Genomic DNA, 26,618 nt, shown 5'->3' on the forward strand with positions numbered 1-26,618 from the left:
AATTAGCATATGCATAGATGTTTGTTATGTTGATGGTGCTGTGAAACACTTTTTGTTTCTTTGCATAACTTTAATGGAAGGACTTATTTAAGGTTCAGTAGAGACAGATACATACTCTTACTTGTTTTCTTGCTGTGTTTACTGCAGTGACCAGTTGTATTCATTTGCTGAATTTCATTTGGTTGTCTCTTAGAAATTAAGCATTACTTCTCAGTTTCTACTTCTCAGCTTTAAACTACTTTCAGAGAACAATCATGACTACTTAACTGTTTCTGTCTTTCATGTACCTAGATGCATTTATTTCAAAGTGGGGTGGGAGGCTAAAAGCAAGCCTTTTGGGGCCTGTGTCTTCTAGCTTGTCTCATGGCACAGATAACTTCTCCTTTTCATTCCTTCGTGTTCTACAGTGATACGCAGTAATAGGAAACGTACGTAACTGAGATGGCAAAAATTATTTGATTAGTTGACAGTTTGGTGGAGACCGATAAGTAGTCAAGGAACCCGTTGACTTAGGAGAGAGATTGAGAGCTATTTAGACAGTAGGAGGAAACACTGTTTGTGCCCAGAAACCATTTACCCATGGCTTTCCATCTTCAAATTAACCAGACAATCTCATTCCTCTCTAACTGTAAATACTGCACAAAGGAAGTAGTTTTTGTGTGCTTCCTCCACAACCCCTACATAGTTCATAGAATCATAGAATATCTTAAGTTGTAAGGGACCCATAAGGATCATCGAGTCCAACTCCCTGCTCCTTGCAGGACTACCTAAAACTAAACCATATAACTAAGAGCATTGTCCAGATGCTCCTTGAACTCTGACAGGCTTAGTTGGATTCTAATTAATATCAGCAAATTCAGGATGTCCAGTTATGAGAAAGAGAACACAGAAGAGGGATAACTGAGCCTCTTTGTATTCCTTAGTTAAATTAGTTTTATTATTAACTAATTCCATAGGCTCATCGCTAATAACTTAAGGAGTAAATTTGAGTGATGTGTGATGGTCTTCCTTTATTTCAGTGAGTGTTAAAAAACAGATGTTATCTTCATCTGCTGATTTATTTGAATCTGAAGACTTTTCTTCCTTGGTTATAGTACTGGGTTTTTTGCTATTACTGTTACGTTTGTGTGACTACTGAGTATTCCAGTTTTTTCCTAGATATTCTCCTCAGCTTTAGGGTCCTAATACATACACCTGTGCTATATGTTAAGCTTTTTTCCTCATTTCCTGTCCAGACTTTGTGGAAATAGGCAACTTGCCAGTGAACATCCATTGGTCTAGTTTAAGATGGTCCGTTTACCAGTTGTCTGCTTTGCCTTGCTTTTTTCTTTGAGTTTTTTTGACATTAATGTGGCCTAGTGATCTCTTAAACAGACTGCAATTCAATGCCAATGAGCAATTCTGCCCCTGCCCCCGTGAACTGTATTATTTTGTGAAAACAAATATGTAATAAATTTCTTTTTTTTAATTATTAAAGGACTGGTATGTGTCACTAGTGAGGTCGCAGTGTTGCATCAAGTCTGACTCTGCACTGCTAGAAGGTGCAGAGCTGGTAAATAGGATTCCTCAGCCTGACCTGAACTCCTTCATGACCAGCAAGGTAACTTCTTTGTCAGGTGAAACACAGTCAGCTGAAGAGGATGTAATTATTTCAAATCTTCTTATTGGTAGTATTAATAGATTAGATTTTTTTAAATGTAAACACTTCAAATTTACATAATACCGGTAGTTCACTTCTTGAATTTCAGTTCATTTTGGAAACTAAAGTAGTAGATATGCTTCATTTCTGTGTCTAGCAATGCTGCTAATACTAGCTTTCTAGTAGTACAGGTTGGGCATATGGAGTGGAAGTGAAGGTTAGTTTATTGCAATCACAAAAATCCAGTTTTACCATTTTACATAACCTTCTTGTTTTGCCATACAGTCTCTTACAAGGCCAGATGTTTCTGTAACCTTTTAAATATCTGTGCTAGATGATTTGCAATATGCCACTAACAGGCCACAGATAGTAAATCTGGCATAAAGGACAGTTTGTATCTATTACTTTGTTTTCTGAGAACATATTTTGTTCAAATTCTCTACATTACATTTGCTGCTGGTATGCAGAAGTAATATTGGGAAACTGTTTTTAAAAAGATTTTTGTTTGACTTACTTGTTTGAAAACTTGTTACTTGAAGATTCCTTGTATATAGGTAATCCTTAAGCTTTATTCACCTATTGTTCTGAAAATTTGGAATAAGCATATTGATTTTTCTTTACAGTAGTGTTTGGAATTTAAACATGGAACAAATATGGGCTTAATTATGGTATTGTTATACCACAGTAGAGCAGAGGTCATAATAACAAGTTAGTTAATTAATTAACTGTTAATTTACCACCATATTAGTATGCCAGAATTAAAAGCAATTTCTTTTTATTTACTATTTGATGTCAGGAATTCAACCTGAGCTTGTTAGCACCTTGTTTAAGCCTTGGCATGAATGAAATCTCAAGAGACCAGAAGAGCAGCTTCTTTGAAACAGCTCGGAGGGTAACTCTGGATAATGTGTCTACCACTGTACAAAATCTTCCTGCCAGCCACCAGGTTTTTCAACCACTATTGCCAACTGAGCCATCAGCCTACTGGAAAAAACTAAGCGATATCTTTGGTAATAGAAATAATGGTCTTTTTAAGCTTATTCTCTCCTCTGCAAAGGTACTTTACAGATGTCTTGTGAATACATGAACTTACTATTTTAAAAAATCAAGATAGCTGGCATAAAAGTGCTTATGAAATAATTCTGAAAAACATTTATTGAGGGGAAAAATTCAAACAGCTAGATTTCATCCAGTCTTATTTTATAGGAGATGAGGTGATGTATCAGTCTATGATGATACTTTGTCGTGCACTGGCTCAGTATTTGTTGTTGCTCTCAAAACTACCAGCTGGTCTCCGTGTTCCTCCTGAGAAAGAGGATGATATCCTGAAATTCGTAATTATGTCAGTAGAGGTAAGAAACTACAGCATTATTAAAGATGTGATGAAATGTTGGTAGAGGGGACAACTTTGATTTAAACTGATCACCACTGAGTAACTTTTGATCTGGGCTATTTTCTTGTCTTAACTGTAGAAATTTCTTCAGTGGTTATTTTATTTGACCTGTGCTAGTAAATCAGATGGGCTTATGGGACAAGGGCAGCTTTTTACAAGGAGAGGTTGATTGAATGATGGAATGATCTTGGCATTTGGGAGAATGGCTGTGCACTGATTTTTGGGACACTGAATAAGCAGTATATAATGCTCATAATTTTCTTGTACTTAAATTTTGTTCTCTCAGGAAAAAAATCAATACAACGTGCTAATAAAACTTTACATATTGCTGTAAAGTAAAAAAAAAAAAAAGACACCTTTGGTTATAAGTTACTCTGTTGCAAGAATTTGCTATTAATGGGAAATTTTTATTTTGGCACAGGCACTATCATGGCATTTAATGCATGACCAGATTCCATTAAGTGTAGATCTTCAAGCTGCTCTGGATTGTTGCTGTCTGACCTTACAGCAGCCTAGTCTCTGGAATTTGCTAGCTTCTGCAGCTAATGTGACATATGCTTGCTCCTTAATTAATTGCATTAGATTTATCATAGAAGCAGGTGAGTCCAATTTGAACAGCTATGAGAAAATTTTCTTAATAAATTGTCAGTCATCACTGATCAAATGCTAGGTGTCTGGAATATTTCCTCTGAGTCCTTTTTAATTATTTCTTTGACAAGTTTATTTTTACTACTTTACTTTCTCATTTAAGATTTTGTGTTTACTTTTGAACTTGGCAGATGCCTTGGAAATGTTAAATATTTGACTACTATGTGGTTTTGAGGAGAAAAATGGAATGAGATATGTAATGGTTTATCTCTTAAATATTTTTGTCTAATTTAGTTGCTGTTGAACCCGGTAATCAACTTCTTAGTCCTGAAAGAAAGAAGAATACTTCAAAAGGCTTAAGTGAGAGTGAAGTTGATTCAAACACACAGAGTAAGTAAACGGTGAATTCCACTTTTGCCGTAAACTTTCACTGAAGAAATATTTGTAGGTACCCTTTCTATTACTATTTTTTTGACAACAAGAGTTCATCTGAGACCTTGTATTTGATAAATGTTTATTAAATATAGGTTGACATTTTTAACAGGTATAGTTGTTTTTTCTTTAAAGTTAAACATTAACACAGATTTTTCTTTTGGGTGATTCTGTTAGCTGTGCAGCATGCTGCAGACTGAGCTTTTTAAAGTGTTGTGGGATTTTTAAATTTCATGTGGGAGAGGTAGAATTGTTATTTCTTCTGAAGAAAGGCAGATTCATCATCTGCCTTTCTACAGTATAGGAACACTATGTTGAGATGAAGGTCAACTCTAGTCCGTGAGTGTAGACAGCACTGTCTTCCATATTCGGCTGTGCTGGTACAGTAAGATACCGCTTCCATCTACAGAAATTACCTGCTTGTCAGATTTAGCATAGAGCCAGCTATGAGACTGTTTTCTCATAAAACAGATGAGTTTGGTCACTTTAAATTCTCAGAAATGCTCTATTCAGTGTGGCCTGTTCTTGCTGGGGTTAGCATGTGAGCTGCTCTGCTGGCAGATGTCAGGTACTGGTAATCTCCAGCACTAAGACTGGCAAACAATGCAAGCCATTGCAGGGAGAGTGGTAGTAGTACTCTTCAACCAGCTGAAATATTGTAGAATATTTCTTTGTATACATCCTTATTGTGGTTTTGTCCTTTTTAGTTGACATACTCTTTCATTAAGCATTTTTTGTTTTTCTGTATCTTTTTAAATTATGTGTCTTAATAGATTCGTAAAACTAAATTTCTTTTTCTCCCAACAAAGAAACTAAACACATTACTGCAGCTTGTGAAATGGTAGCTGAGATGGTGGAATGCTTACAGACTGTCTTGGCACTGGGGCACAAAAGAAACAGCAGTATCCCAGCATTTCTTACTCCTGTCCTCAAGAACATCATCATCAGTTTAGCAAGGCTGCCTCTAGTGAACAGTTACACAAGAGTACCTCCCTTGGTATGTTCATCATGCTTTGTTTTCAGGACTTTAGAAGCTATTGAACAACTTCTTGATAACCAGACATGCTGCTGCATCTTAAGTTTTATGTCAGTAGGACTTCAACCTTCAGCTAGTCTGATCAGCCAGTTTGTCTTTTTAAACACTAAGTAGCAAAATATTGTAAAGATATCAAATAAGAGTTCACCATGGAATCAGAGATTTGATTAGAAAAGAGTGTAGTTGCTCCTTACATTCTTAAGTGAAAGAGAGTCCAGGTGGTAGTTTAAGAAAGGAAGAGCAAGCAGTGACTTGGGTATTTTCTTAGGGCTAATATTTTCTCCTGCTCAGTGGGATTGCTTACCCTGGAAAGAGTGCAAAATCTATACTGCTACTTTCTTTATGACATGTGAATTGACAAATTCATTTTTTGTTGTGCTAAGCACCACAATGATGCAATGGTGCTGAGGTGTCTGAAGTAGTGTCTGAACTAAATCTGGTATTTGTGTGTGGTACCATACCATGGTATGCCATGCAGATACTTTTGGATTGTATATCTTTCCTAACTCATCTTGGATCTTTTGGACAAGGTATTTCAACCTTTTCTTTTTTGCCAATGTAACATGGATTTAAGAACATTTCATTATTACCTCTATGTACTGTTAGTACTGTGAGGTGACTTTGTTTTGATAGTGGTTTTGAAGTTTATCAGAAACATTTTTAGATGCTTATTAGGTAGAGCAAAAGGGGGTTTCCTGATATATGCAAGGCTATTTCTCTGGCTGAGTGTTTCTCAGCACTCTGAGAGGATGTCAAAAGATACTAATTTTTTTGATTGAGACCTTTTTTTGCCCACTCTCAGATATATCTTTGTGCTTTTTCAGGCATCAATAGCATGTGAACTATTTTCCCTGAATTACCTTTCAGCATAATTTCTGCACAATCTAGGAGTCACCTGGCACTTAAATTCTGAACTGAAATATATGACAGGAATATATTTGCTTTCATATCCAAACTTGGACAGTAGGACTGAATAATTAATTCATAGTGAGAAATATGCAAACCCCCCCACCCCCCCCAAATTAGAAATATAGTGTAAAATGTGTATTAGCTGGGTTAGATATCTAATCTTTCTCTAAGTTTTTTGTATTTGGAGAATTACTTTATTTACTGATGTCTCATTGCTTTTGAAAGGTGCATATATATTTATAGCTGTCATGTTAATACTATTTCTGTTTTGGATAAGTAGACTTTCTTTATATTTCTTCAGGTCTGGAAATTAGGCTGGTCACCAAAGCCTGCAGGTGACTTCAGCACAGTTTTTCCTGAAATCCCAGTAGAATTTCTTCAAGAAAAAGAAATTTTTAAGGAGTTCATCTATCGCATCAATACACTTGGTATGCAAAATTAAAAATTAATACAGTTGTCTCTTATTCAGCATTTACTTGTGTTGTACTGAATAACTGAATCTGGTGCCATTTGTTTACTTTTGTTGCATATATGGGAGAGAAATAATATTTCAGAGCAGGTTAGTAATTGTGCTGCAATAATTCTTACATTTTGCTCAGTGCAGAGAAAAAATTATAAATTATAGAAATAAAGCCAAAAACTATTCCAAGTCAGGGAGGTGATTTCAGTGTGCTCTTACAGAATGGCCACTTGTTTTCTGGAGCATACACTTCACAGTATGTTTGAGAATATTTTACTTCCCCCCATTTTTTTAATTCATGCATAGTATACAAATAGTATTTAGTGCCCCACACTCAACATTTTAAAGGAAATGCTGTCACTTTAAAGCTTCTGGGTATGTCAAGGTTTACTGAACAAGAGCAGTAGGGCTTAAGAGTTCAAGTGTTTGTCAACAGATGAGACTGTCAAGGGTAATGCATCAAAACTTCTGTATGTTTACCAAAGTTCTTTGGTTTTTTGCAGTTTTTTCCCCCTCTGATCTACAGGTTAATATTTGACTGATTTGTGTTGTAACACTGATTTCTGTTTGATCGCTATAATGCCTAAGATGACATTCTCATTTTTTGATTCTTCAGATATCATTAGTATAAACTGCTGGGTATTATTCAAGAATCCTCTGCAGTCTTTTGTAGGTAAAAATCTCTTTGGAGAAACTTTTTGATAAGTGCTAGAATTTCTTTCCCATGATAATTGGCCAATTTTCTGGATGATTTTCTGTGTTGAGAAAACCTGATAGATCTCAATGCTTTGAAAATTGGACAATCAAAATATTTAAATGTGTATAAGAAACAACCTTAGCAGCACCATTTAAATAATAATGTGCAGAACCCTTCTAAAGGGTTCGTCACTTCCTAAAATAGAACAGTTTAAATTTAAGCTGTAGTGATTACAAAAAATGCCAAATAGAATAGGAAATGGTACAAAACTAAATCTATGGAAACAATGTACCATTTTTTTAATGCCATTCCATGTTTAAATTTGTATTAAGACGTAAATGGTTATCTCTGAATGTTTCCATAGGATGGATCAGCCGTACTCAGTTTGAAGAGACTTGGGCTACATTGCTTGGTGTGCTTGTAACTCAGCCTATTGTAATGGACCAAGAGGAGAACCAACAAGAGGTAATATCACTCACTGATTATTTTTTTTTTAATTAAATGTTACTTAAACTAAGAAAAATGTTTCTATTAATGAACCCGTAAAGCAGAAAAGTAGTGACTAAAACTAAGAAATTATTTCTGTTTTATATTTCCTTGTCCTCATATCCCTGTGAGTTCAGACACATCCATCTTCTGGCTTAAAGCTTCTGCAAGAGTGTAAATAGTATGGTAAAATTTTAGTGAAGCTGTTTCAACTTTATTTTACTATGTCACTCAACACACACACGGTTCAAAGTTTGCTCAACTAGATGTTTGGCTTTAGGCACAATAGGAACTCCAAAAACTTAGAGAAACAATGTGTGAGAGAACTGTGCCTTTAGGAAATATACTAGTTAACTGTAACTAGTATGTATTACTGCAGTTATCTGTGCTATCTAATAATCAAACTTCAAGGGGAGTTTCTTTGGTAAGATTTTTTTGTAAGATTCTTGACTAGAAATGCATTGACCTGGAGATGCATGCCCATGTCTCTCGCTCTCAGTTGTAGACTGTATATTGGATATCTGGGCTTCTAACTTGGATGCCTCAAGTAAGTGTTCAAAATTCAGTGGAGGGCATTTGGGGATCAGAGCTGAAGAAATTTATCTATACAAAAAGCAAAGATGAGAGTGAACTTAGCCATCATGAAAGAGATTTTCCCTCTTCAGATGTCTTAACCTGCTAGCAAACTGATTTTACTAGGTTCTAGCTCTTTGACCTGAAAGGTTGGGTTTTTTTTCCTGGACTCATAGTGTTCACTCCCAAATTGTGAACGGTCCTGATGGTAGGTGCAGAGCTAAAGCATTTTGAAGAATTTGGAGGGTAGATGCCTAAGAATAGTGGATCCTGGGTCGCAGACAAAGGAGTTTGTTTCCCTTGCTTCCTAGGTGTCAGACTCCAAAATCGAGCAGGGCATCATCATCTCTCTTCCCTGGATTAGCATTTTCTGTTAGACTGACTTGGATACTTGTGCAGAATTTTTGGCTTGGCTCTTTTCTACATAATAGCCATGTTGAGTCAGATTTAAGGCAACCTAGGTATTGGTAGTTCCTTATTTGTCATGTAGAGAGCACTTATTTGTAGAACAGGAGTAGTAATGCTCCTTTACTTTCCAAGGAAAACGAATATGTTCAAAATTGCAAACATTTTAAGCACTATTATAAATTTCAATATGTTAATATTTTCTGAAATAAAAATACAAGATTCTTTTTTAAAAAAAAAGTTGAAAATTTGTTACCATTTTACATTTTCTAAAAAGATTCAGAGTCTCTTGTGGTCTGATACTTTCAAGAAGGAATCAGAATCTATACAACGAAAGCAAAAACTAAGAAGCATCCTGCCACTTCAGAGTCTGCAAGTGTTTATGCTGCTGTTCTAATTTTAGTTTGTAAAAAAAACAGATTTAGTCAAAGTACTGATGATAAACAGTTCTGAGCAAAAAAGTTAAATGTACTGTGAAGATTCTTGCTACCATCAACACAGGGAGGATGAGTTACAACCCACAGTGCCAGAAGTTTATTTTAAGAGATGGGGTTTTTTTAAAGGGAAAGAAACAGACTACTACAGTGGTGATGATTTACAGTGGCAAAGTACTTGATGCAATGTGTGTAGTTCCAAATACTTCTATCAGGGAAGAATGGCAGTGCCTCAAGTATGAATAATAGATTGAATCTAACCAAATATTTTAAGCAAGTTGTGTTACAGTTTTCTCACACTTTTACAGTGTTGCTAAATACTGAATGTGTAGCATCTTGGTTTAGAAGAAACATTGGATGCATCTGAATTATGATGCCCAGAAAAATGCTGCTGAAAATTCATGATGAGGTTGAGTTTTGTTCCTAAACAGGCAGTTACTAAAGAGAGTTAACATGGGTCCTTCTCTGAAAAGTTTTGAACTCAGATTTGGTCTTATTTGATGCTTTGTTTCAACAGGTAACTAATGGGTAGATGCAAACAAAGAAACTAAACACTTTCAAAGTTCCAAAATGGACATCTTGAGGTTTTAACGCTGTTGGGATAAGAGAGGATGCATGCAGAATGGCTAATGAGATGGAAGGATGTGTTGCTGCTACAGTCACAGTGCTGCTTTTGTGTGCGTTGCTTATGTCAGCTAGATTTCTGGATGGAAAGAAGTCTAGATGTCAGGCTTGTAATGATAATTTAGTGAAAGGTGACAAATTGATGTTCAGGGCTTTCAGGATTCTTTTTTTTACAATTCAAATTACAGTAAGTTCATTTTACAGGAAGATACAGAGAGGACCCAAATTAATGTTCTTGCAGTACAAGCCATAACTTCCTTGGTGCTGAGTGCAATGACAATACCTGTTGCAGGCAATCCAGCAGTTAGCTGTTTGGAACAGCAGCCCCGCAACAAAGCTTTAAAAGCTCTGGACACAAGGTATCTTTTTACTTGCTCTGAAATGCATAGAAGTTATACTTGTGATTAATACGTAATTACAGTTGCTTAATCTAGCTGTAGCAAAAACATGGTATAGACTGTTTTCTAAGCAAGAGTGTGTACAGATAGATCTGTTTACATAGAAGTTATATGGACTTAGCATCACAAGCCTGCTGAGTTAAAAGACAGTATGTGAAACAGACAATATCATATTGAAATCTAGTATACAGTGTGCAGAATGTATTTCGCAACATTTCTCAGTTTTAGTATCCCTGATAACGAAAATAAGCATAGACATGTAACACTGTAGAGTAAGCTGGTCACAATTGCACAAAAATGTTAAAGGGAAAATCTGCTTAAATTGATTTCTGTTGGGCTTTCAGGTTTGGGAGGAAGCTAAGTGTTATCAGGGGAATTGTTGAACAGGAAATCCAAGCAATGGTATCTAAGAGAGATAATATTGCTACTCATCACTTATACCAAGCTTGGGACCCTGTTCCGTCACTTTCTCCTGCTACTACAGGTAAGTGCATGTGTGTGGGGGGAAGGGGAGAGTGAATTTCTTTTACATTTAAAAAGTAGAAAAGTACTCCTAGGAATTTATTTGAAATACAGTTTGCAGGAAATTAAGCCATTTTCACATCTCCTTTTGTTATGCATGTTTTAAAAACTTGGCTTCTGTTTTGTTACAGGGGCTCTTATCAGCCATGAAAAACTCTTACTGCAGATCAATACTGAACGAGAAATAGGAGATATGGATTATAAACTGGGACAGGTTTGTTAAGGTTTTAACTTTGAACTTGACTTTTATTACATTTCTTCCAGTTTGTGAAAATTCAGTTAAGAGGCACTGCTTAACATCAAATGTAAACTAAAAGCTCTGAGTGATGCAGGGTAGATCATAACTGGGTGACTCCTCTCAGCCAGCTGTTCCACCTCTCATGGAATTTTTGCTTGTCTGTGTGAGGTCTAGCTGTGAGCCAGCTATTGACTTTTACTTTTCAGCCTTGCATGTTAAAGAGCACTTGTAGTGTTAGCTTCCACTTTAACTATTGGATTTTAATTTGCTATTGCATGCTTACAGTAGTCCTTAGGAAATGAAAAATCACTGGACATAAAATAAGCAATGTTGTTTTAATTTTAAATAAACCCAGTGTAGGGACATAAATTTCACTGGATGATGTTAGTTGGAAAATTAGCACTACATACAGTGAATAAAAAAATAGTCCTTATCGAGTTATTTATCTCCCTGAAAAATTAGTCTTTACCTGAAGTTACATATAAGTTTTAAATGTAATATTTGTTTCACTATTTGAATAGAATGTATTAGTGAAAAAAAACTTAAATACTAAACTCAGATGACATTATTTTTCTTGAGAAATTTTTTGCATAGGGAAGACTAAACGGTCACTTGTCTGTCTCTAGGCATCTGTATGTTCTCTTGATATTCTAAATGACTTGAACATGCAGTATTTGCAGGTTTACAGACCCTATGTGTTATTTACAAAAACTTGTAACTCTATAACAATATTAGTCATTAGACATCCTGCTTGAAAAATAAATAAGTGTGTGTGTACGTTTTTGCTTGACATGAAAAAGAATTCTATGTAAGGGTGAATTTTTGTCTAAGAAAGAAGTCTTGAGCTATGTAAGATAAGTAACTTCAGAGGAAAAAGTAATATCTCTATTGACACACCGGAAGTGCTGATTTTGTTTTGGAATCTTCAGACAGATCACTTACGAAATGCTATCAGCAGGTCTTATTGTTCTGAAACTTTGATTTTATAAATAAAACTTAAAGAAGAACTAAGAAGGTTTCTTCTTTGTAGATAGGTGTTTATCTAGCCTGAGTCAAAGGACTTGAAATCTTAGTCTTATCTGGTTTCAGAAGAAAGGTTATATTGCAATCAGATATGCTGAGCTATGGTTTGAGAAGAGTTAGGAATGTGTTTTCTATTGAACTGCAGTTGTTACAGTTCTTTCTGAATTATTTTCTTGCTTGGTATGAATTGTAAATATTTATACTTTGCTTTAGATTTTAGATCTGGTATGTTGACTTTGGGATGATGCATGCACATTTTTAGTGCATGCTTACAGGTTAGCCAGATGCTGCTTTCAGCATCGCCTGTATTGCTGTACTAAGCACATGGTGCTACTGGTTTTGCTGTGCCATACAGTTTAAAGTGAGTTAAACTAAAAGGTTGTAATTTTTTTTACCTTTTAAGTGATGTGCAGTTCATGTAAATGTTGTTTGAGGCTGTGTGCTGCCTGTCATGTAAATGAAAAATGTATTGGGCTTCTAAGTTTTCTAATCTGACTATGAAGGTTTTAAATGTTGTACTTCCTTTCTGTTTGTCTGGGTTTTTTTTTGGTGTTGCAAGGTCTCCATACACTCCATATGGTTAGGAAATAATATCACTCCACTGAGAGAAGAAGAGTGGGGTGAGGATGAAGATGAGGAGAATGACATACCTGTTCCTTCCTCACCACCAACTTCTCCTATTAACACCAGGTGTCTTATTTTTTCTTGTCTCTCCTTTGACTTATCAATAAGCTTTTATTTCTTCATGTTGAGTTCAATAAGGTGGGTTTATAAATTGGATGCTGGTAAATACCTGTATTATTTCAAATCAAGTATTTTAGCGGGGCTTAAGAATAGCCATTTTAACAGTTGCTTATTGTGCCTTACAGGAAGCACCGGGCTGGTGTAGATATACATTCTTGTTCTCAGTTCTTGCTTGAACTGTATAGTCAGTGGATATTGCCATCAAATCCCAGCAAGAGAACGCCAGTCATTTTGATTAGTGAAGTGGTGCGATCAGTAAGTCTAAACTGTTATTCAGAGTCATAATTGAGTATATGTTACCAAATATTCAGAGCTAAGCAGCATTTGTAAAGCATCTTTTAATCTATGGCAAACCCTGATTTTTATTTTTATTTTCTTGGCAGTGCTGTTATATGGGCAGTACAGAAATATAACTTGAGCAACTATAATATTATACTGATTTACACTATATGAGCATCTGGATTGTATATTCTGCTACTACATTACAAACACTTTATTGTTACTTAATGATAGTCAGTATTTTACTTGACTATTTGCTGAAAGTAGATTTCAGGATTTTGCTTATCCTATCTCTTTGTAAGAAAATGAAGATGGAACAACAATGTATTAGAGGATTAAATTGACTTTGAAGTGTAGAAGCAAAACTAAAGAACACAGGTGTGGAATGTGTCTTGATAGCCACTATTCACTATCATAAAAGACTTAAAATGTTAAAAAACTATCCATCCAATAGAGTATGTATTGTGAGTTTTGAGGTGTTTTAGTACACTGTAAATGGTAACATTTGTTCATTTTCCAGAATTACTCACCATAGTGGATTTGTTTTTGTAAAGCTTTTGGAAAAAAGAACCATTTGGAGGTAATTGTTATCTGAGATGGATGGTGGCATTAATTCTGGACAACAATAGTTATTGCAGACACTTGAGTTAATGTTTACACATGTAATAGATCGATTGAGGAATGTTTTGCTGACATAACAGAAGGAAGAGTCAATTTCTGGCTGTCTGCTAATGGGCTTTTTTTATATTCAATTTTAATTTGTGCACAGCTTCTGGCAGTATCAGACTTATTTACAGAAAGGAATCAGTTTGAGATGATGTATACAACATTGACAGAATTGCGAAAGGTGCATCCATCAGAAGATGAGATTCTTGTACAGTATTTGATACCAGCCACTTGTAAAGCTGCTGCTGTTCTTGGAATGGTAAGAAATTTTCATGGAAGCTTATTGCAAAGTCATGAGTGTCTAGGTTAACTCATCCTTAGCTTCTGCTGCAAAATCTGGTGTAGTTGGTAAGAGTGGTTTGTCTCTAAGAAAATTCCTTAGCTGATCTGCATGGCTATAAGGAGTAATAGGATACGTATTCTGGGCTTTCAGAGGTTGCAAACATCATCTCCAGTTGCCCCGTACTCAAACAGAAAGGTTGTTTGGTTTGGGGATTTTTTTTTTGAGGTTTGAGCTTGATTTAATGTGCTTTTTGTTTTATCTTATTCAGTTGAGTGTTACCTTTGCCCTGGACTCATTTGTTCCATTTCAGGCCAGAAATGGGGACACTGAAACAGCTATTGCTAGATTTGTGTTACAGGTCAATGGCTGTAATCTCATGAGAGGCTGGGACAGTGCATGTGATGAATACGTAGCTTGATAGTCAGGTACCCCTTTTCTTTCTCTCACTCTTCCCTCCATTGCATCGTTCTGCACTTAGGGAAATAACATTATTAATGCAAGTTATTTAACAAAATGTGTTGCTGTCTTTAAATCTGTAGACCAGAGAGCAGTAGTATTTTCCAGTGGACATTTCAGAGTGGGATTATTTAGGAAAAAAAAATTACAAATTCTTTTGGAAGAAGTTAGCATTTCTAGAAACTCTCTATGAGACTAATATAAACCTATATGGGTAATAGTGATAAAAGTTTTGAAAGACTTTTGGGGTAGGGCTTCCAGTAGCTATTGTAGCAGCAACTGTGCAAGGGAAGGCTGTGAAAGTGATGCCAAACATGCAGAAGCAGTTTTAGATATGATCTTGTTCTGACTAGGCAGTAATTTCCCACTCAGTGAACTAATAACACCTTTTCAGAAGGAAGCAGCTGAATATAACAGGTTAGTGGGAGGAAACGAAAGTTCATTCCATAAAGAGTTGCTTGTTGTCCTGTGCTCAGTTATATAGAAAATCTGCTTAAAAAGAGCAGCTAGAGAGCACACACTGTAAAACTGGCCTGTATCTTAGATGCTTCATGAATACAGGGACAAGGTAAAACTATATAATTTCTACTAAATACTTAAAATAGATTGTAAGAAAAAGACTTTTCAAACCTAACTGTTTAGAATAGATTTTGTGTATTCCAATAAGTTGTTGTACTTTGATAACAGGGAGTGAAGTATCTGATACCAGCTTGATGTTTGAAGACTAAACATAGAATTGTAGAATCATTTAGGTTGGAAAAGACCCTTATGATCATTGAGTCCAGCCATTAACCTAACGCTGCCAAGTCCACCACTAAACCATGTCCCTAAGCACCACATCTACATGTCCTTTAAATACCTCCAGGGATGGTGACTCCACCACTTCCCTGGGCAGCCTGTTCCAATGCTTGACAACCCTTTCGGTGAAGAAATTTTTCGTAATATCCAGTCTAAACCTCCCCTGGTGCAACTTGAGGTCATTTCCTCCTGTCCTGTTGCTTGTTATTTGGGAGAAGAGACCGACAACCACCTTGCTACAACCTTCTTTCAGGTAGTTGTAGAGAGCGGTAAGGTCTCCCCTGAGCCTCCTTTTCTCCAGGCTAAACAACCCCAGTTCCCTCAGTTGCTCCTCACAGGACTTGTTTTCTAGACCTTTCACCAGCTTCGTTGCCCTTCTTTGGAGACGTTCCGGCATCTCAATGTCTCTCTTGTAGTGAGGAGCCCAAAACCAAATACAGTATTCGAGGTGCAACCTCACCAGTGCTGAGTACAGGGGGACGATCATTTCCCTAGTCCTGCTGACCACACTATTTTTGATACAAGCCAGGATGCTATTGGCCTTCTTGGCCACCTGGGCACACTGCTGGCTCATATTCAGCTGACTGTCGACCCAACACCCCCAGGTCCTTCTCTGCTGGGCAGCTTTCCAGCGACTCTTCCCCAAGCCTGTAGCATTGCATGGGGTTGTTGTGACCCAAGTGCAGGACCTTGCACTTGGCCTTGTTGAACCTCATACAATTGGCCTCAGCCCATCGATCCAGCCTGCCCAGATCCCTCTGCAGATCCTTCCTACCCATGAGCAGATCAACACTCCCACCCGACTTGGTGTCGTCTGCAGAATGACTTAGGGTGCACTCAATCCCCTCATCCAGATCATGGGAGTGGTGGAGGGAAAGATCTGTAGGTCTGAGTGCCAGTGGTCTTGGAGAACAAATTAATGGAACGCTGTACTGTGAGTTGAGTGGATGGCAGAGTATTCGTTTGGATGCAGACTATAAGCATCTACCAGTCAGTTTCAGACAGAAGGATCCTTTGTGGTTAGCTGGAAGGCCAGAAAATTCCAACCATCCAAGTCCTATAGGTAGAGGATTCTTAGTAGCACATAATATTTACTCAACTAATGCTTATCTTGGTTTTTTTGGCTTTAAATCATGAGATAGCTTTTTACAGGTAAAACGAAGTAGCATCAGTTTACTGGTTAATCTGCAAGTCATCTCTTATCTGATTATATTAATCTTGTGACATTTGATTCAAAGTAGTTTCAAGCCAGGCTCTGGTTCATGCTGTATTTTCTGCTCTTTAATTTGTTCCAAGTATTTCCAAGTGACAGGAGTCACCAGTATTGAACCAGCGTTGACTTCTAATGAATACTCTTGTTGGATGTATTAGGATAAAGCTGTGGCTGAACCAGTAAGTCGACTGCTGGAATCAACCCTAAGAAGCACCCATATGCCAAGTCGGATTGGAGCTCTGCATGGAATTCTTTATATCCTTGAGTGTGACTTGCTTGATGAGACAGCGAAGCAACTCATTCCAATTATCAGCGAGTATCTGCTCTCCAATTTGAGAGGAGTAGCACAGTAAGACTCTTTCTTCTCTTCCCCCACCCCCCAAACTGTTGCATGCTTATGTGTGAACAAAAGGGCTCTTTATGGTTCACCGTTGGCAGTACATTTTTGAGCAGGCTGTTTGTGTCAAGCAGGTTTTGGCAATTTCATTGAAAGCATCGGCCAATTTTAGATATTTGAGGGTGAGAAAACTGTTTGATAGCTCAGACTTTTGTCTCTTTGGTAAATTGTGTTCCCTAAACCTTATTTTTCTGTCAAAAGGCATACTCTTTGAGTAGGACTTGCAGGATCAGTAATGAAGTTCGTTGCTCCTAAACGAGTCAGGCAATGATAGCTTGTAATTATATTGCTGAAAAATTTCTTGTTGCACTGGATTTCCATGGTAACCAGTGCTCCAGTGCTCTCTTACAGCATCTTGGTGATACTTCGTGTGATTTTTAAAACTTGCATAACTTTGATGTGAAAAAATACTTAGTGTTTCTAAGGATTGTTTCTACTGTCTCTATTTGTGACCTAGACAACTTTGTAAGTGACCACTAGTGTTTTTGCTTATTTACAGTTGTGTGAATATACATAACCAACAGCACATCCTGGTAATGTGTGCAGCTGCTTTCTATTTGATCGAGAATTACCCACTTGATGTAGGGCCTGAATTCTCTGCAGGAATTATACAGGTATGTTGTGATGGCTTCAATCACCGGTGGTCATGTAACCTGAGATCACCACATAGCTATCTTTAACACTTAACTTGATTATTGTGGCGTAGGTATGCTTTTGAGTTTAGTTTCGTTAGGTTTTCTCAATATCTGATGCAGTTCATTACTAGCTGCAGTAGTATGGTGCTAGAAGATGACCTAAATACACCTCAAAAGCAGGTAGTTGGCTTTTTTCTTTATTTCAGATGTGTGGAGTCATGGTATCTGGAAGTGATGAATCAACGCCATCCATTATTTATCATTGTGTCCTGAGAGGATTAGAACGACTCCTTCTTTCAGAGCAACTTTCTAGGCTGGATAGTGAATCACTAGTTAAACTGAGTGTTGACAGAGTGAATGTGCAGAGCCCCCACAGGGCAATGGCAGCACTTGGATTAATGCTGACTTGCATGTACACAGGTATTTACTTTTTTTATACTTTTGATGTGCTGAAAGACTAGCTTACTAACAGTGCTAATTTTCTTCATTTATTTTTGTTACCAAGGATAAAAAGGTCTTATTTGAGCATTCACAGTAAACTTGTAACAAGTTGTTTTGGTTTAGGAAAGGAAAAAATCAGCCCCAGTCGTACCACAGATGCAAATCCTGCTGCTCCTGACAGTGAATCTGTGATTGTAGCTATGGAACGAGTATCTGTCCTTTTTGATAGGTAAGAGGATAAAACATGTGTAATGGGGCACTGGGAGGGAAATGATTCTGTTTGGCACTGTGGTGTCACTTCTCTATTTGACAGTTCTGATATTTAATGATGTTTCTCTGCTTATCATTGCTTAAAATTGATACTTCTAGTATACACAGTAACACTCACGGAATTGCTGAAGGCAGCACAAATGTACAGGAATGTAAATGGAAAACAGACATGTCCTAACTGATACTGTGTGTTGTACAAACCATAATACTTTATAAATGTATTTCCAGCTCCCTTCAGGTCAAACTCTTAAGTGCTTTTCAGGATGTCTTCTGCATAATCAAGGATATAAATCCAGTTTACAGGAAATAATCTTTCAAACCACCCTAAGAGTTTAAAACCTTTTTCCCCTTCCCCCACCCAAGTGTTGCTCTTTCCAAGGCTGTTAAGTAATTGCAGTGGAAAGGTACAGTAAAACGTCTGTATTCACATGGAATTCATTTAATGGAAATATTTCAAAACCCCTGTTTTGATCTGACAATCTCAAGCTGTCTTGAGTGAGCATAGCATGTTAGATTTTGCATAGTAGTTTGTGGGATAATGGTTTACATTTTTTTAAAGTGTTCAGTGGTTTTTCCATAAAACTGGATGAGGGTTCACTTCTGCGCTCAGTGAGAACAGAACTGGAGCAGTGCTTGAGTGCTTTTGAAAATATCACTCCTAAGAGTTAGCAAAACAAATGTGAATAGTACAAGCAGAAAATAACTTTGCAGGGAATAATCACATGATGGTAACTTGATCTTGCCACATCAACAGATGTAGCCTTTATTAGGAAGATTTTCCAATCAGTATTATTTAAGTAAAATTGTCTTTAACTTGGATTATCTCTTCCCCTCTTTACAGTGCAGCGCAACTTGCTTTTCCTGTTCCATATATTGGTCATCCTGGTCTTGAATAAAAAATGCAAAGATATTATGAATGGAAATTATTATTCTGCTTATAAATGGTCTTTTCTCTGATAATGAGAAGTAGTGATCTCCCTGTCCTTTTTGTTCTTGTTTAGTTTTTTTAGCATTCCTATTATTAAATCTTGTCTCTGATGCAATTCTAGAGCTTCAAAAAATGTTGACTATTTTAAAAAGGGGTGGGGGGGGGGGTGGGGGAAGGACATGACACCTGTAACAACTTCTAATAGTTTTGATAGACCTCTTTGGGTAGACTGTTAGAGTAAGATTACATGAAGACTTGGATTCCTGTGTTGAAGCCTTTTTTGCTTCATCTAGAGATGTAAGTAAAGTGTTCTTTCTATTGCCAATTAAAATGGAAAAGAATGAGATGTTTACTGGACTTCAACCACAAAATATGTTCTTTTTTATTATTTTCAGGATCAGGAAGGGATTTCCTTTTGAAGCTAGAGTAGTGGCTCGAATCCTTCCACAGTTCCTTGATGATTTTTTCCCCCCTCAAGATGTAATGAATAAAGTTATTGGAGAATTTTTATCCAATCAGCAGCCTTACCCACAATTCATGGCAACAGTAGTTTATAAGGTAGTGTTTATATTCTTTTTTTTCTTAAATGTTTCAGAAAATTTCTAAATTACTGACAGCTCAATCAGAGGGGCAAATATCAATTTTGTTAAATCTAACAAACCAGTTGCAGTGAGTGAACTGTACTGCTGTGAGCTTTGTCTTCCGGGCAACATGGAGGGCTAGAATCACCATGTCACCCAGAAGACAAAGCTCACAGCAGTACAGTTCAATCACTGATAATGGGAAAATAAAGATAAAATTACTTGTTGTGATCCTGGTGCTCAAACTCTTTAGATCTCAAGGAGCCAGCCCAGGTTATCTGGCCTTGTGAACTCTACAGTCAAGCCCCTGTGGACTCAGTTGGGCTTCTGGGTATTTTGCTCTTCAGCACCTACTTCTGGACTTGTGCATCACTTGAGGGTGCATGTATGCACCACATTTGATCTATAAAAATAGAGACACCAGACAAGTCTTGCATTTCTGTATGGTTACTTCCGTTTGGTGCAGGTGTCATGAGTCCAGTTGGATCCTGGCTGACTCTTTTGTGAATCTCTTTGTCTAGGCATTGTGTTCATTAATTCTTTAGACTCAGAGTTGTCTCCAGGAATTTGGCTTGTGAACCTCAGAGCTTTGTAGCTGGAGAGAACCTTTACAAGAGAAACTAAACTCTTTCCCGTGTCCATCTACCATGTCTTTATTCCTGTGTAAAATATTTTTGCAGGTATTCCAGACACTACATAGCACTGGACAGTCCTCAATGGTCCGTGACTGGGTGATGCTGTCTCTCTCTAATTTCACACAAAGAACACCTGTGGCAATGGCAATGTGGAGTCTTTCCTGTTTTTTTGTCAGTGCTTCCACCAATCAATGGATTTCAGCGATGTATCCTAAAAAGACTGAATGTGTGCCATTTCTGGGTAAATATAGTGATTCTGTAAAGCACATTGATAGCCTTGAAGGATAAGAGTACAAGTTTAACACACAAAAAAAGGTAGATTTACTGCAGTTAGTAGTGGTGTATATCACTTTGTGCCATTGGTGACTCAGGTTTGAGGGGGAAAAAAGAGAACTTCTAAACAGTTTATGAGAATGAAGTTATCTAAAACTACTGTTTTAAGATTTGTTCCTTGTGACTATGCAAGATGATTGGGAAAGACCTTGCTTTGAAGGACTTACTAAAAGCTTCACCAGATAGCTTTGCAGTGAGCTTTAAAAGCTTTGTTCTATATTCCTTCTGCAAGATAAAATATATTAAAAAAAACCAAACAACAAACTAAAATTAAAATTATCCTCTACGTACAAACTATATTTTGCAAGTGTCCCCTTGGAGGTGCACTGCAGTAATAGTGAGCTTTGGCAATGGAATGTCATCAGCCAAATAAGTTGGAACAGCCAAAAGACATAGGTGGTATCAGTGCTGGGTTTATTTAAAAACAAACAAATAGAAAAATGACTTGCATTTCATGACTGGGCAAAAAAGTGGCCATATGTCATGTTTGAAACTTCCTAATGACTCTTAATCTTAGCAGTGCTCTTTGCCTATCAGCACTTGCGACTGTGGTGCTGATTGCACTGTTTGCTCCAGTGGATAAAGAAAACTATTGCTAGGTGAAAATGAATTTCTGGGGATAAGAAATTGCATGAAGTTAATGAAGAAATAAGATTTTTGCAGTAACAGTTTAATTGCTACATGACAGTATTTTTCACTTTCACATTGTTGGTGAATTCAAAAATACACCATTTTATTGGAGAGCAGTCTTTAAACTGCTATACCAAAAGATGAGCAACTTCTGTCTTATTATGACCTTAACTTATATTTCAGTCTTCCACATATTATCAGCAGAATGGGAAAATCGGAGCAGGTGGATGTTAACATCTTCTGTTTGGTGGCCATAGACTTCTACCGACATCAGATAGATGAAGAACTAGATCGGAGGGCCTTTCAGTCGGTGTTTGAGGTGGTAGCATCTCCAGGAACCCCATATCATCGCTTACTAACTTGTTTGCAAAATGTCCACAAGGTCACAGCATGTTGAACATCTTGATGTGTAATGGAACTGCATGACTAGTGTTGGAATCTGATATGAATTATGGGGAATGCAAGATCAAGAAAGTATCTGGGGTTGCATTTGTGATAAATATGGACCTGCCAGTTTTACCTCCAGAATGCATGGACAAGTGCTCTGCAGCACTGGAAATCACCTGAAAAGTCTAGTGTAGTAATTCTTCTTGTTGACACCAGGCACCTGTGAGCAGAAAGAAATATGTCAGTGTTTTTCAAGTAGTGTTTGGGACTAACCTGAGACACGCTTACTAATTGTAAAATACGAGCAAGTACTACATGCAAGGTAACTGGTATTACTCTTCTTCCTAATGTTCAGCTGAAGCCACTGTGGTGCAGCCAGTAAGAAACTGACAGAAAAACTGTTATTGCAAGCTGCAGTCATTAGAAAACTTCATATTTTTATGTACCTGTATATACTGTTGTGTGGTACAGAATAGAAATTGTTTCCTAATGTCTCTCCCAAAAAGGAAAAGAGAAAATGGCTTTCACGATCTACACTTCCAGCATGTAATTCCTCTCTCTGGACTTTCTGATATCCTGTGGTGTATGTGTTGGTGATATTGGAGATATAGTGCACATACGTAACCACACATTTTTGGTTTTTTTCTCAGGATTTAAAATTTGAGTACAGTATATCAGTAAAAGAAATTTTAACTTAAATATTTCTATATCATGTACAGTATGTAGAATTGTAAGATGTGTGGTGCATGAGCTGTCCTGTAATTTGAGATGAACAGAAGCCACGCTACTGAATGTCTTGACATCTGTATTGTCCTCATTTTTTTTTCCTTGTGCTTGAATTCATGTTCCTTTTGGAAGTCCATCTTAATGTACAGATTACATCTTGTTTTGCATCTCACTTTAAGAAAAAGTGCTTTAAAACTGGAATATGTTGATTAATTTGTCTTGAGAGACTGTACTAAGGAGGCATTCTTGTGATCCACTTTACTGTAGCTTCTTTTGAATTCCTTTATTTTGAGAACATAATGGTAAGAGAGGACTAGTTACTCTGGATCAGCCTTTCGTGTACTTAAGAAACTGCTCTTATTTGCTGCACAGCATTTTAAGAGACAAAATGGTGCAAGCTCCCCAGTACTCAGTAACCATTTGACCTTTCCTAACTGAGACCATGGAGTCATCTGGATTCAAACCACTCTCATGTAAACAAATTTATGCTAGCAGTTAAGAATCAGAAGGCTGCTGTGGTCCACTTTGGGACTGGCTAAGGTGTTAGATTACACAACCTCTTTTATTACCTGTTCTACACATAATGCTTTAGACACAAACACAGTACAAATATCCATGAATTTCAGGACACTACACAGGGCCAGATTTAGCTTTTACTCACCACCCAGGGAACCCCATTGATTCCTAAGCATTACATGGGGAAATCTAGCGCAGCATTTGTCTTTAGTTGTATTTGTTATAATTCTTTAATTATAGAGAAATGATACCTTGGTTCTCAGTCACGTCCTATATTTAACCTCTCTTCATTTTCTTATCACACCTTTTGGTGACACTTGGAAAAAATGAGATAGTGTTGTCAGGAGGAGCATGTACTGTATGTATTTCTGTATATAATGTATATGTTGAAATTATACACATGTGACAACATTTAATGTGTACAGATGTGTATATTTGTATTTATTAAACCCATGTATTTAAACTAATTCCAATCTAGACCAAAAATTGTTGCTTCTGCCCATAAATTGATTACAAAGGAATTGTCCACTGGTGTCACTTCCTTTTAGAAACTGATAGAGGAAACTGACAGTATGGGCAGTAGAAACAACTGTAGATGTTGCTGTATTTAGCTCTCTACAGATCTTATTATCTAGAGCAATTATTTCTGCCCTTAGTTGGGTTACTCTTCTTTCTTGGGCCACAGCACTGTGGTGATTTTTAAAAGAGACTGAACAGGAGTTCATAAAAAGGTTTAATAAAATAGATACTGTTTGAAAGTTTTTGAGTTATATTGGAAATTATCTTAATTCTGATAAGAGACTAATTCAAGGCAGTGAGATATAATGCCCTGTGTTTTCATTAAGGGTAGTATAGATCACTCGTCCCTTTTGTAACCACCAATAATCGTTTTGTACTGTAAACCCACACACCAGTCAGTTTTTGTATGATATATAGTTTAAGTGAAGATATTTTTGTAAGCTATTTTCCAAAATTTAAAACAGATTTTAATATATTTTTTAAGCATCAGGTTAGTCATATTCTCACCATATAACAGTATATGTTATGTTACAAACTGTTAAATTCTTCATCATTTTAAGCTCCTCATGATTTAACACAGAATAGCTGGTTACTTTACCTTGGGATAATGGGAGCTAGACCCTTTATGAAACTTTCCAATCCAATTTGGGACTTGCTATAGAATCTTTCCAGCCAGTGAAGGAGTACATTGAATTAAGCAGTCAGCATGGCTGGATGAAAAACATCAGATGTGACAGACCCTCTTTCCTCAAATGCCCGTTGCTGGCCTTCAAGCAAATATTTGCATTACCCGTTTCAAGTCAAGCTTTAGAGCTGATACAGTCAGTTCTTACCTCACATAGATTCACTGGTAGTAGTAACTCCATCTGTTTTAACCTCTCTTGGAGATTTGTCATAGTATACCTCCTGAAACATGTCCTAAGTGTCTAAAGAAGCGCACCTCCTCTTAAGAAATTCTCAGTGACCTGAAGGGAATGTAACTTAAGGGTCTTCCTGGTGTGGAAACACACACCAGTAGTGCTTCAAATCTAACATTTCACCTGCAGCACACTTTCCTGTCTACTTCCTAGACATGCTTTCCCCACCCTCATTTCTTTTGGAGTGAAATCATTTAAAATCACTCCTGCCTGCTTCTAGTGACAAGAGCCAAGAGGTATGCAATGGGGACAGTAACAGCAAAACAATGGCCACTAAGAAATACTGATGTTGGATTTAAAGCAAAAAAATAAATCACTTGTCCCTTGATTGACTTAAGGCAAAATTTTATTTCACAGAATGTTTTTAACTTGCTGTAGACAGAAAGCTAATTCTGAAAATCAGGCTGTTCAGTTTTTCATTGAGAACAGCATAGAAATGTATTTGGGCTTAAGACTTACATTTGGTGTCCTGGCTAACCAAAGCAAACAGTTTATTTAATGTGCTCTGCAGTGGAACTCTCTTCTTTACAACCTTACAAGATTAGAGGTATGGCATGATTGGGAGCATACTTAAGACAGATTAATGTTTAAAACTTCATTTACAATTCAGTTGTCAAAGAACCTACTTTACTAAATCTATAAGGTGGCCCTCCTTTAAGAACACTGTATGCTAGCCAACTTTTTATAAATAGTTTTTGGGCCAGCTACCCACTGAGCCATTAAATAAAGTTTGATTGCATTTCATTTCAGCATGCCCCCTCCCTTGCACTGAGTGCAAGAGTGAGGAGTTGGAAACTACAACCCATTGTAAACCACTTCTTATTTGTGGGATTCAAAGTATTTTCTTTACTATTTATGCTCTTTGCCAGTTGAAATTGAATGTGAGTTTATTTAAATCTTCTCTAAAGTGTATACTCAGATGTCATTTCTTGCCCGAAGCATCTAGTAAATGATTGTGCATTACTTTTGCTTTGTAGGAATGCCTTCTCAGCACCAAGACATTGCTTGTTTCATAACCACCAGCAGCATTCCTAAAGCACTGAGTAATGAATGAACAGATTTAGATCAAACAAAGTGGGGAACAAGTGGAACCTTTTGGGTTAAAAGTAATTTGTTGATATTTAGTAGATTTGCCTTAAGAGCATTCTGTCTTGCCATTCTCCTTTTTAAATGGCTGTTAATTTTATATAGCAGATAAGGAGGTTGTGTCAAAAACACTGCAAAGACAGTTCTCCAAGAGCAGCAGACCTGGTTTGTCTTAAGATTTTGTGGAGCTGTCATGGCTAAGCATTTATGCTTCCTAAATAAAAGACATTTTAGGGTATAATGAGCAATAAATATAGCAATAAGCTGTTTAATTAAATTTGGTCATTCAGGATCTTACCCAGTGGTTGAAAGGGATGGGGTGGGAGAAAAAGGGGAACAGATTCAAGTACATTTATTGCATAAAGTAGACTTTTTCCATGTACAATCCCAACTAAACTTTCTACTAAAGGTAGAAATCAACTAAGTGACAATGGTAGGTGCTTTGTTCTTTTTAAACAATTTTGGTTATAAGGATACAATTGAGGAAAGTTATAAGAGAGCAAAGTACTTTGGTAGTTTTTAGGTAGTTTAATTATTTTAAAGTGAAAGCAAGCTGCTGTAAGAACTAGAGTAAGCAATGTAGCAAAATTTTTTGGAAGTCCAATATGCAAACTTTACCCAATATTGAGATTTCAGGTGAACTCTGTGCATGCTACCTTAAAGTATCCATTGAAAATCTCGAGAATCCCACAGTCATACCCAGGAGAGCTTCTATCGTATGTCAAGTTTTAGCTGTATTCAAGTTAACTGGGTATAAATGCTGCAGAGCATTTGTGAAGCATGCGCTGCTTTTTGTCATGTGCATTTTGTGTGAGCTTATCATTCCCATCAGTCTGTGTATGCATACCATCAAGTTGGATAAACCTGACGAAGGATAAGGTAACGCACCCTGTGGTGTTGTCTTGTATAGTTTGAGGGCAATGATGAGCAAAAGCTTGGAGCCCCAACCCCAAAAGCAATTGTACTCAAAGGAAAAGGAAAGCATATAATTTTAGATGTATGTTTAAGTTTAAAAAAAAAAAATGCTGAAAATACTGCACATTGAAACTAAAAGAGAAAATAAAATAAAATATAACTATTACTGCAAGTCATTTTTCTCTGGTTATTTAAAAAAAGGTCTTGATTAATTCTTACTACAGTTTTTTCCCCAGTATCTCTTCTTTTCAGCAACTATCAAATACGGAGTATTTTAAAAATACGCAAGAATACTTGAACTCTCGGCAAATGTAGGTATGCTTCACAATCACAGTGCTGTTTGCAATTAACAAAGTAGTATGACAGTTGAGTTTTTAGTTGTATCTAATAGTCATGCTTGCCAAAA

The 26,618-nt window shown here is 36.8% G+C and overlaps 1 protein-coding gene across 4 annotated transcripts in view; it reads left to right on the plus strand.

Annotated features, from left to right (window-relative positions):
• HTT (huntingtin) overlaps window positions 1-26,368 on the plus strand; it is an 88,551-nt gene extending 62,183 nt beyond the window's left edge. For all 4 annotated transcript variants that reach the window (XM_072861229.1, XM_072861230.1, XM_072861231.1 and 1 more), the window contains 21 exons: window positions 1,478-1,600; window positions 2,436-2,649; window positions 2,846-2,991; window positions 3,454-3,631; window positions 3,915-4,010; window positions 4,862-5,049; window positions 6,299-6,425; window positions 7,519-7,619; window positions 9,881-10,035; window positions 10,419-10,558; window positions 10,728-10,810; window positions 12,417-12,547; window positions 12,727-12,856; window positions 13,650-13,805; window positions 16,455-16,645; window positions 17,193-17,307; window positions 17,535-17,748; window positions 17,893-17,998; window positions 19,363-19,525; window positions 20,229-20,389; window positions 21,330-26,368. In XM_072861229.1, coding sequence (XP_072717330.1) covers window positions 1,478-1,600; window positions 2,436-2,649; window positions 2,846-2,991; window positions 3,454-3,631; window positions 3,915-4,010; window positions 4,862-5,049; window positions 6,299-6,425; window positions 7,519-7,619; window positions 9,881-10,035; window positions 10,419-10,558; window positions 10,728-10,810; window positions 12,417-12,547; window positions 12,727-12,856; window positions 13,650-13,805; window positions 16,455-16,645; window positions 17,193-17,307; window positions 17,535-17,748; window positions 17,893-17,998; window positions 19,363-19,525; window positions 20,229-20,389; window positions 21,330-21,543 — 3,132 coding nt within the window. In that variant the 3' untranslated portion in view covers window positions 21,544-26,368. The remainder of the gene's footprint in view (window positions 1-1,477; window positions 1,601-2,435; window positions 2,650-2,845; window positions 2,992-3,453; window positions 3,632-3,914; window positions 4,011-4,861; window positions 5,050-6,298; window positions 6,426-7,518; window positions 7,620-9,880; window positions 10,036-10,418; window positions 10,559-10,727; window positions 10,811-12,416; window positions 12,548-12,726; window positions 12,857-13,649; window positions 13,806-16,454; window positions 16,646-17,192; window positions 17,308-17,534; window positions 17,749-17,892; window positions 17,999-19,362; window positions 19,526-20,228; window positions 20,390-21,329) is intronic.
• Window positions 26,369-26,618: the final 250 nt, after the last annotated feature.

The sequence above is a fragment of the Ciconia boyciana genome, chromosome 5 (genome assembly GCF_034638445.1).
Source record: "Ciconia boyciana chromosome 5, ASM3463844v1, whole genome shotgun sequence".
Classification (NCBI taxonomy): Eukaryota; Metazoa; Chordata; class Aves; order Ciconiiformes; family Ciconiidae; genus Ciconia; species Ciconia boyciana.